Source organism: Bidens hawaiensis, unplaced genomic scaffold (assembly GCF_021521415.1).
Source record: "Bidens hawaiensis isolate Kalapana, Puna unplaced genomic scaffold, B.hawaiensis_p1.1 tig00046657_1, whole genome shotgun sequence".
Classification (NCBI taxonomy): Eukaryota; Viridiplantae; Streptophyta; class Magnoliopsida; order Asterales; family Asteraceae; genus Bidens; species Bidens hawaiensis.
This window is the reverse complement of record NW_027498315.1, coordinates 22,747-34,471: the sequence shown is the minus strand read 5'-3', so window position 1 is coordinate 34,471 and position 11,725 is coordinate 22,747. Positions and strand designations below refer to the sequence as shown.

At 36.8% G+C, this 11,725-nt stretch overlaps 1 protein-coding gene across 1 annotated transcript; it reads left to right on the top strand.

Moving 5' to 3' along the window:
• The first annotated feature begins 5,816 nt into the window (after nucleotides 1–5,816).
• LOC143596506 (GDSL esterase/lipase At1g71691-like) lies at nucleotides 5,817–8,672 on the top strand. Its single transcript, XM_077075262.1, has 5 exons — nucleotides 5,817–6,505; nucleotides 6,993–7,120; nucleotides 7,370–7,609; nucleotides 7,700–7,949; nucleotides 8,035–8,672. The coding sequence occupies exons 1-5, from the start codon at nucleotides 6,232–6,234 to the stop codon at nucleotides 8,253–8,255; spliced, it is 1,113 nt and encodes a 370-aa protein (XP_076931377.1). The 5' UTR covers nucleotides 5,817–6,231; the 3' UTR covers nucleotides 8,256–8,672.
• The last annotated feature ends 3,053 nt before the right edge of the window (nucleotides 8,673–11,725 follow it).

Genomic DNA, 11,725 nt, shown 5'->3' with positions numbered 1-11,725 from the left:
ACGTCCTTGAAAATTTCTTTTGATTCATTATGACCAATTTTAATTTTAAAAGTTATTCGTATTGACCTAAAACAACTCATTTGAATTTGTTTTAACACCACTAATTACACCTATATATGTAAATAATGAATCCATATTTTTTAGTAGATGTAACTTACATATAATATATATGGAAAAAAAATAATAAAACTTGTTATGACAAAGTCAAGACAAGGTCTAGTATATGTAGGTTTTAAAGATTCGTATCTTTCTGCTACACTACTTTTAGACAAAAGTATATTTTGACATGTTTTTTGAAATCTCAATCGAATAATTCAACAGACAACCAGAATGAGTATGTGTTTTATGTTATGAAAAGAATACCTGAAATTAACCAAAAGCTTTCTGCTTAAAGGTTTCAAGCTATCATAACGTTTGGCTAAAATGACTTCCTACTTTAATTTGTGAATCGTTTCCCCGCTTACCTGCCACTTCATTGTAAATCGTTTGGATGTTTCTACGATGGAGTTTGACCCGGATTTGTGAAACAGTGTGCCATTTTGACGTATGTTAATCAATTACTATAAGAGGTACTGGTTACTATAGATGAATCTTTCGTTAGAAGTAGCTTTGTTAGATTGGCTTTTTAGTAGTTGCTACTTAGAGCATCTCCAATGGTGGAGATGTGGACAGACTGAATTCCAAACGAAACCCACACAAGGATGTCACCATTGGAGATGGCTAGCTGGAAGAGAGAGGAGGCAGAACGGTTCGCGAATCCGGAACGCTTCAAAAGTGTACGGCATGACCCACCTTAACAAAACAAATACACACTTAGATTATTTTTCATCTTCCAAATCTCCCTACTTGGTTCACAAACTGTTAAAATCAACATAAAATGCATCTTTTTACATTATTTGTATTTTGTAAGAGAGGAGATGAGTGGGTAATAGAAAGAAGACGGAAGGAGGTGGGTGGTGACCGGTGAGTAGTTGGTAAGAATTTAGTGGTTGGTTATATTAAATTGTGAGATACACATGCTAAATTGTCTTTTTTTTTTCAAGATTTTGAAAAGGTTGATAATTCCCTGGGATAAAAAGTAATTTAGCTGTTTTTAACGATTAATAGTTTTTTTTCAAGATTTTGAAAAGGTAGATAATGTTTTTTTTTTTTTTAATTTATGTGTTTTTTAATACTCCGTATAAATGAATACAGATTAAATAAAAGGAAATTTAGATATGATGTGGACGGTGAGGTGGCGGATTGAAACAAGAACTATTTATTGTCCATTGGAGGATAAATGAAAGTTATGGAGGTTGGTTTGAAATCTGATGTGGCATACTGAAATGTCGGTTTGAAACAAAAACAATAGTTTACCATTGCGGATGCCCTTAGAGCATTCACAACAGGCACCACTTCCCGAGGTCCAAATGATGTGGCACTGTAGAAGACAACATCACAAACGCCACCGTTGTGAAGCCATGTCTGCCTTGGGTAGGTTATTGCTTCAAACTTGCAACAAATTGATGATGTGGCAACCTCTCTATCTGTCTCTCTCTCACACACACAGGTATATATACACACACACGTTATTATATATTAAGGTTTGTTGTACGTTGTAGAAGAAAGTTAGGTTTTGAGAAAAGTTTGGAATGTAATGTGATGTGATGATGATGTGACAGTTTGTGTTAGTTTGTTGTTATAGATACTATTATGTTGACCATGAAGACCAAATAAATTTTGTTAGTTTGTGTTAGTTTGTTTATGAGAAAAGTTTGGAATGCAAACTATCACAAGCTAGGGTAGCTCTAGTCAAATCATATTTTCTTTGTCTTGTACAAGAATATTACTTTTAAAGAACTTGTTTAAATAAATTTATATCCGAATGTCGACAAACGAATCTATACGAAACTTTGTATTTTAATTCTTTTTAAAGTTAAAGGATCACAAGTTATTGCAGAAAAATCAAATTATATGGGTTTGATGGTCCCTTGATCCTTCAACCACCCCAAGAGACCAACTTTTACCTTAACATGTATCTATTACAGAAACTTTCAAAAAAGACTAAATTGTCTAGTTATCAAAGAAAAACCTTTTCCTGTGTCCGTGGACTAGAACGACCAAATTTTGTAAATGGTGAAGTAGAAAAATAAAGACTAGATGGTCTTTGATCTAATGACATAAATGAGCTAGATAACACTTTGCCTATCTTTACTATGTAAGAGAAGTGAATTAGAATCCCGTAGACACGACCAACAATTAAAGGGCCGTTAAAGAAATAAAATGATATTATAATAAAAAGTCAAAGAAGCTCAAAAACTTCAATAAGTATCGATTGAACATACGAACCCACAGAGGCCGGAGTAAATACCAACCGCCAACTACACGAAACATAAGATTAAAAAAGTCAAAGCCTGTGAAAACATATAGTTACTCTTGGGTAGGGTGATTCATTTAAAACAAGAGTAGTAGAATTTAGTGAGCTCGACCGCAATCAAGAGTCACATGCATGAACTACAGGTAACAACACAAAAGTCCACTTGCATCAAAGTCTGCAATTTTAAAGTCCCAAGAATGTTTACTTTTTCTTCCTTTAAATTCGTCATTAATCACTAACCAATCAAGGATTCATCCAATTATCTCCATGAGAAAACTCATTATATATGAGAAAATCATTTGGTCTAAGTAATTAAGTTATTCAACTTTCATATTTTATTAAATTAAAGGTTTTAACATCTTTTTTTAGCTATTTTTCATTTTTGTTTTACATAGAAAATTTTTTTATCTTTCTTTTTTATGTTGACGTTGAGTGGTAACGTGAATTTTATTTTTTATTTTTGAATTTTAATATAATTAAGGTTTTTTAAAATTATCTAAATTTAACTACATATATTGCAAATTATGAACCCCACATCTTATCCCCCATTTCTTTCTTGACGCACAAAAAAATCCGTGAGACTATATTTGAAGATTTAATAACCCGATTTGAGAAAAATATGTATGAGTGACTTAATTGGAACAATTTTGAACCTTGATTACTATTTTATGAGATATTCCTTTTTTTAAAATAAGGCCTTTGAATTTTTATTTCAAAATGGGAGAAAAGTAATTAAGTGGGTAAAAGGTTTATCGGAGAGAGAAATGTTTTTTGTGTTTCTAGGTGATTTGCCATTTGAAAAGTTTTTCTGGTGTTGTCATATCTTATTCGGTGACATGGAACTTTTGTCTGAGATCTGTCATTTAAAATGGCCGAAACTATAAAAATAATGTATGATCCGCCATGAGAAATGTTAGATCCCCGAAAAAAGATATATATCATATTTGAAATGTACCTGCTGACGAGTGTAATGTTCAAGATGTGTCATTTCAAAGGACGGGCCACTCGTTTTTTATGAGTTCTGCAATTTCAAATGACGAATTTCAGACAAAACCTCAATGTCACTAGGAATATAGCCATTCCACAAGTCAGGCGGCTTATTCAAGCCAACCAAAAATCCCAAGAAAGCACGATTTGTTACTAGCAAGTAGCAATAAGATCGAGTCTAGCCATTTTAAAGTTTAATCTAATAGAACCAGTTTCTATATCATATTCCAATTTTTTGTTGTCACATCTATATATGGTTCTTTTTGTATTTTTATAAAACTAATGTTAAGAGTGCAAACAAGGTTCCAAGATAGAACTAGAAGAGACTAAAAGTAGTGCATCAAAGTTGATTGAGTTGCCGTTCTTCAATAGTTTGCATTAAAAAAAATTAATAGTAACTGCAAAATTTCCTACGTAAGATTATGCAAAATTGAACTTTTTAGCATCGACATCCCGAGTGTGCATTACATGTTGATAGTTTCGTTGTGTTGTGATTAAACTAGCAAATGCTAGTTAAAGTGTCACATCACTATCATCAAGACCGGCTCAAATTTCGAAGACCTAAAGCTAACTAAAATGTTGAGGCATAGTTATTTGATATAAACCATCCTCCTTTACTCAGATTTTGAGACAGAGACAATAATAAACTAACAAATTTATAGTTAGTAGAGTTAAAGTTTTATTTTTTTAGTTATATTATGTGTAAAAATATATTCAAATAACTTATTAAACGAACATATTGAAAGTTTCAATGTATAAATAAATTAATTATTCATTTATTTACTTAACCTAATATAAATATATCATTTATTTATAAAAAATGGAATGGTCCAGCTGGCTCTGGCTATCATGTAAGTAGTGGGGCTTTAACTACTCTTTCATTTAATTAGAGCATTTTGGTTAACTAGTCTTAACGTAGATAAATAATAAATTAAAAAAATAAAAAGATGTGGATGGTTGTTAGTGGGTTGGACCTACTTTTTATTTGATATAAAGCCGTTAAGGGGATGGTGCTCCATTTGATCTGGACGAGGTGTTCTGGATGGCACCATCATGCCCTTGTGGCATGGATTGCGTCTCTACAACAGATAGTCTTAATCATACGAAACTGAGATTAATACAATTTATGTCCATATGGTTTGTGGGCGGGGCCACATTAAGCCCCTCAAGGTTAAAATGAATCAATTGAATCTCTGCAATTTTCTAACATAACCAAATGAGTCCATTCACCCCCCCCCCCCCCCCGCCTTCCACTCCCTCGTCTCCCACGTTGGTTGGTGTCCCCTTCCACACTCCCCTCCTTTCCGTCGATCACCTCCTCCTTTATCACTCGCCCACCATCATCGCCTCCACTGTCGCCTCCCCACCCTCGTTGTCAATCGTCGCCTCCCACGGTCACTGATCAAGTAGGTGGTGATAGGGATCACAATAGGTCGGGGGGTTGGGTATTGGTGATCTCATACCCATACCCATTTGTAAAATTGTGTCCCCATACCCGGCCCATTACCCGTCGGGTATTTGACGGATAATTTTCCATCGAGTATCGGGCATACCCATGGGTATCGGGTATACCCGTTGGGATTTTCAAGTAATTTTTTTTATCATTATAATTCTTTTATATATTTATTCATACAACAACAATTACAAATTAAACGTTACAATAAGTAAATAAATAATATCATTATAATTTGTATATAATTTTCATAAATATGTTTTACAATCTACAAAATACAAAGAATTTCTTGGGTATATAACTCGGGCATATGATTTGGGTAAACTTGCATACAGTTTCGGATAATCGGGTCGGGTATCATCTAATCACAAGAGTCCCTCAAAGTTAATACGGGGAGCTAGGTGAAGGAGAGAGAGGAAACTGTACAAGAAGTTGGGCCTCAATATCATCTTGGTTTCACTTGAGATGCTTTATAAAGTGAGGTCGAACGAACTGGCGTTCAATATCAAAAAAGGACTAGATATAATCTTGGAAGAAATTAAAGCGAATTTGTTTTCGTGGTTAAAAAGTAGAGCAAGATTTCAGGAGGTTGATTGGAGTATGTGGTTTAATTTCGATTTTAGCATGTAGCTTTATCATTCACTTCTAGCATACATCTACCTAGTTGTGTGGTTTTATTACCTCTCCTACAGTTAATTACCAAAACTAAAGTAGCTTTTAAAAAAAGCGTGAGTTTATGATAGATTTGACAACATAAAACCGCTATAAGATGTCCACTATAAATTGCTTTAAAATTTCATAGCGTCTTCCCAAGAGTGCCAACATACTAACATACACTAAAAACTAGTGCAACGAAGTTTAGACTCTTGCGAATGGACCCTTTATATAATAGAAGAGGTTGTGCGAAAATGAAAGGAAAAGAAGCTTTGCAAAAGCTAAGGCCGAAGCTCTCGATCAGGCGATATCAAAGCATAGAGCGTTTACTCATGCATGATCAGGGTGATGTGTTTATTCCATCGGTTTTCTTTAAGGCAGAATCTATTATTCAAGATAGTTTAAGCCAATTTATAAAATTAAACCCGCTTTGTTTATTGTTATGATCACAATTATCTAAATTATATGAGTTAGCGCGTTTGTATAAAATTAAACCTGAATCTTTTTGTATTACCGGGGACGGCATGTGGCAGCCAATACCATAATGCAAGAAACAGATCACTGCGTCTTAATTTACTAGTTAACTACGTTATCAAATTGCAGTAGAAACATTTATTACTCTCCAACTAACTTTAATATATACTACACGGTAAATGCTTTAATCACTATATATTCTCCCCTCTATTACACCCCCTGCAGGTTTTGTGCAAAACCCCATTCTACTCTCACTTTATCATTGTCTATCTCATACAAGAACAACCTGACATACAAAATAATTATCATGGGTGGTGAAGATATAATAACCTTAAAGTTTTATTGTTTCTTGTACCTGTTGGTTGTCGGCATGTTGTCGTGTGGTGGTCGATTAGTCATGGCACAAGACAGTGGAGCAATGGTTCCTGCGTTGTTCGTATTTGGTGACTCGTTAATTGACAATGGGAACAACAATGACTTGACTTCTTTCGCTAAGGCTAATTATTTTCCTTACGGAATTGACTTCAATGGAGGTCCTACTGGTCGATTCTCCAATGGTTACACCATTGTTGATGAAATAGGTCCCTCATCTCTACTTCTGTGTTTGTGTTTGTGTTTGTTTTACATCAAATGATCACCTAGTTCCAAAGACATGCAATGCAACTAAAATATAAATAGCTTTTTTGATGAGTCATGCTATAGTTACATCACCCCTATTTGATTTTACTCAAATTAACGGCCGTCCACAAAACACTCAGACATCCATTTTGACCAAAAAAAAAGTAAACTTTGAAAATGATTGGTCAGAACGGCTGTTTGAACAATATTCGGACAGCCGGTCTAGCCATAGATCGACGTACTTACTTTGAAATTTTATTTGTCAAAATGGCCACCCAACCTGTATCTGGACCGCCGTTTGAATAGGGTTGAATAAGATTCAGATGATGTGTGATAGTTTGCTCTTTGTTCGATTTATAACAAACAGATTACACTAAATTGATTGTTTCTTTAGAATGAAAAACAAACAAACAATTCTGATATATAATACATGCATACATATGAATACAGCAATATTGCTAGGACTACCACTTATACCACCCTATTCCCAAGCATCAAATTCTAAAGATCAAATGGTTCATGGTGTCAATTTCGCTTCGGCAGCTTCTGGGATCCTCGATATTACCGGCCGGAATTTTGTAAGTTCTTTTTTATCTCACTTATTTTTTGGACTTTAGGCAATTTCAAAAGTTGTTCATGTAGGTATTGGAAATAATATATTATTAGTGATTGAGTCTCTCTATCCTAGGGATAGAGGTAAGGTTCGTATACAACTCACCCTCATCAGATCCTGCCAATAGTTTTTCTATAGGTGGGACTGGGATTTACCGGGTACGGTTGTTGTTTATGTTATTAGTGATTGACATTTTTCTGCTAAATACATACAGGTTGGTCGCCTCCCATTCAACCAACAGATCAAGAACTTCGAAAACTCTTTGGACCAAATAACCGACAATTTGAGTGTAGGCGATGCCACGAAGATGCTTTCTCGAAGTATTTTCTTTGTGGGAATGGGTAGCAATGACTACCTAAACAACTACCTCATGCCAAACTACCCTACCCGCAACCAGTACAACGGCCCACAGTTTGCAGACCTTTTGTCTAAGGAGTACACCACTCAACTCACTGTAAGCTGACTATATATATTCGGTATTCCCACTAGTTTCAAATCTTACAAGCTTTTATAACTGATTTCATAGTGTGACCTTTTAATTTAGAAACTTTATAATCTTGGAGCCCGGAAATTTGTCTTGGCTGGGATCGGACGGATGGGTTGTATCCCAAATATTATAGCGCAAGGCACGACTGGGAGATGTTCTGAGGAAGTGAACCAGCTAGTCCTACCTTTCAATCAGAACATGAAGACCATGATTGACAATCTAAGCACCAATCTCCCGGGTTCTAAATTTCTCTTCATGAATATTGATAACATGTTCGAAGATTTACTTTCCAACGCTAGATCCTACGGTAGTCCTTAATTACACCTCAAGTATTTACATTCCATCGGATATAATCTAATAAAATTGTAAATGTTTTCGGGTTGATGATGCAGGATTTCGTGTTGTGGATAGGGGATGTTGCGGGATTGGAAGAAACAGAGGAGAAGTAACATGTTTGCCTTTCCAAACTCCATGTCCAAACCGGAACAAGTACGTGTTTTGGGATGCATTCCACCCAACAGAAGCAGTGAATGTTTTGATGGGAAGGAAGGCTTTCGGTGGCACTCCTGAATTTATTTATCCGATCAACATTCAACAACTAGCAAGCATTTGATGATCTTCTTGAGTATGTACCGAAGTCACTATTACGATGAGATACATGTACGCTTATTTCGCTGCTCTATCCATTCTAGAATACTAAAAATAACATATAATCTTTAAACCATAAACAGATGACTCTGCACTCCTGATGTACCCATTTTATAATAATAAGACAACCTTTAGCTATGGACTACTTTTTTTAATTTTCATCTAAATTTGACTAGATCAATGTTTACATAACTCATAACTAGAGCGGTTAACAAACCAGTCGCCCTACATGTTTACTGGTTGGACCTATTGAACCGGATTAATTAGGCACTGGATTACATTATAAATAATATAAAAACTAGAATTGTGATTGTGTACGTGTAAAGAACAAAATACGAAATTAGTTTATGTTTTGATGTCGTGTGATGGTATCATGTGATGGATAATGTAGGAAAAGATCTTAATTTATCAAAGGAGACAATTGCACAAATGGTCGTTGTGATTTGGCCTCTATTGGGGATCAAAGCGCATATATTCCATGACCGAGTCAATAAAATCTCATTATTTGATCATATCAAAGGCTTTCTCGAAATCAACTTAGAAAAGAATACACGTCTTTTAGGGATCTTTTGACCCACCCCCTTAGATGGGAGAGTATCAATATTTGTTCCGCAAGTATGTCCATCATTTTAGTTTTTAAGCTAAAATCCTCTTTCTATATCCTCTGTCTGACATGTTATTTGCTCTCCAATTTTACTTCTATTTTGAAAAAGTGTTGTCTCCGAACATGTCAGCCTATGTTTGTTAAGGAAGCTGTCTCTGTTTTTGACAAAGGGCTTCGAGCGGCGATTGAGGATATTGTGGTATGTGGGGGTCCGTTTTTTGGGGATTTTCAATGGAGACTAGCCTCTCTCCCTATCCATTTCGGTGGTTTAGGGTTATATTCAGCTGAGGATGTTTCCACCTATGCTTTCGTCACCTCGAGAGCACAATCTTGGAAGTTACAGGACCACGTTTTGCGTGATTGTGGTGGTGATGTGTTGGATTCCGATTTTGGGTGTGCGATGGATTATTTGCACAACTCTATTCCCGATTTTGATCTTGTCGGGTTCGCTAATAAGGACACCCCCCCCCCCCCTAAAGCCCAAAATGCTTTGGCGAGTGCCCTTTATAGTAAAACCGTCCAAAGTTTGGGAGAAAAGTTTGGCATGTCCTCTCGTCAAAGAGCGGTACTAGAATGTCTTCAGGCTCCTCATACTCAAGACTTTTTGACTGTCACCCCAATCGAAGGGTTAGGCCAGCACATGTCAGCAGTGGAGTACCGAGCCATTCTTAAATATCGTTTAATGATCCCACTGTTTCCAGTTGATGAGCCATGCCCGGTCTGTCGTAAGGTTTGTTTAGATAATTTTGGTGAACACGCGATTCATTGCAAAGAACTCCCTGGGTTCAAATATAGACATGATTTGGTCAGAGATGTCTTTTGTGATATGTTAAAACGGGCGGGAATCTCGGCAAGAAAAGAGGCTCCTGTGAATTTCTTGTCGGATCCCCGTGAAGGAAGGTCTACTCTCCGACCAGCGGACATTCTTGTGTTTGGATGGGCGGGGGGGAAGCATGCTTGTGTGGACCTTACTGGGGTGTCCCCTCTTGTCGGGCTTAGGGACACCGGGTTTGTTGCTAGGCATGCCGTGCTAAAGGCAGAAGCAGGAAAAATTGCTAAGCACGAGAAGGCGTGTGTGGAGAATCAACACGCCTTCATTCCTTTTGCTTTTGACACATTTGGGTCTCTTGCCCCCGATGCTGTTACGTTTCTAAAAAGAGTTCAGCGGGTCGTGCACAGTAACTCATCGACGCTGAAGAACGATAACTTTGTTTTCAGTAGGATCGGTTTTGCCATTCAAAAGGGGGTGGCGGCGCAGCTTGTTGCCCGCTTACCTGCCTCTTTATTGTAATTGGAACTATTTTTAATATAATTTTGAAAAGCTTTAATTTTTTGCTAATATTTGAACATTATAGCCAGAGAACCGACCACTATTCCAAGCACTGGCCACCGTAGCCTAAAAACGATCTAATTGAAGCCAAGAACTATATATAGTCAAACAAACGATGTCAATTCTGTCTGTCGATGTATCATATTCTTACATAAATCAAAATACAGATTGTTGAACTCAATTCGTGTTTATTTAATTCTCATTCATGTCAGTTTGATTGTATGTTCAATTGCTTTTGATTGCCAATGGGATTGTGATCCATTGTTAAGAATTGCATAACCATCCTTTATTTACTTGTAACTTTTAACTTACTGCTTGCAATTTTTACCATCACTATCTTTGAATCCAGGCATTCAAGTTACGGGACAACCTTATCTTTGAATCTAGAATTTTAAGTTACGAGACAACCTACAACATAGCTGTATAAGTCACAAAAGTTCTGCTAGTTTACATTATAAATTTGTATGCATTTGACTCAAGATTATTGTGAATTATTGGAGTCACTACTTGGTAGTGTTAAAAAGCCAAACATCGAATGGGAGAAACATGTTCGAGCCGAACTAACAAAGTTCTTAATCAAATTCAAACAACCACGAAATAACAAATCCAAATTCATAAGCAAATCATACTAAAGTACGCGCATCATAGTGACGCTAGTTGTTGAATATTAATTGGATATGTATATTGAAGAGGTATGTACCCGCCTCAACATCGAGCGGGGCGGGTCAACCCACAAGATATATACAAGACATTAGAAATCAAAGATATTATCAAGGCACAAAGCCAAAACTTATGCGCACAGCGCATATCGCATATGCTCAAGCATCACATGCTTGCACATATCACATATGCTCAAGCATCACATATGCTCATGCATCACATATGCTCGCGCGTATCACATGCTCACGCATCATATATGCTTATGCATATCACATCGTGCGTGGCGCATCCGCTCGCGGCGCATATCACATACTCGCGCATCATACATGCCCACCCATATCACAGTTGCGCATGGCGCAGCTGCGCGTGGGACATCCGCGCGTGACGTGTATTACATGCTTGTGCGTATCACATCTGCGCATGAAATATCTGCGCGTGAGAATAAAGAGAAGACCTCGCGCATCCTCAGGATGGGCGCATATCACACATGCACATAATCAACCTCGTCCTTATCCAAATCAGGATTAGGGCAACCTTGATTGTGCACGTCAGACAACCTTCCAGAAGGCATCTTTTTAAGGAATAAGGATATGCTGTTGTTGACAGCTGCTAAATGAAAGGTGGACAGCTCAGCATGACTCATGGGTTACCACGTGATTATAACCAATGAAAAAGCACCAGGTGTCTCCAAGGACACGTGGCGCAAATCGATTGGAGGAGGCCAACAAAACCCTAATTTGGTCCCAGCTCAATCAGTGGAAACCCTAGCACTATAAATACAGCATCAACTCCACAAGGAAAGATATACAAGAACACAGTCACACAATCATACAGTATTCAG

Bases quoted from the DNA above. Each gene is read 5' to 3' on its own strand.
- LOC143596506 (XM_077075262.1), top strand. From the start codon at position 6,232: ATGGGTGGTGAAGATATAATAACCTTAAAGTTTTATTGTTTCTTGTAC. The intron at 7,121-7,369 runs GTAAGTTCTTTT...AAATACATACAG, and splicing joins ATATTACCGGCCGGAATTTT to GTTGGTCGCCTCCCATTCAA. The intron at 7,610-7,699 runs GTAAGCTGACTA...CTTTTAATTTAG, and splicing joins AGTACACCACTCAACTCACT to AAACTTTATAATCTTGGAGC.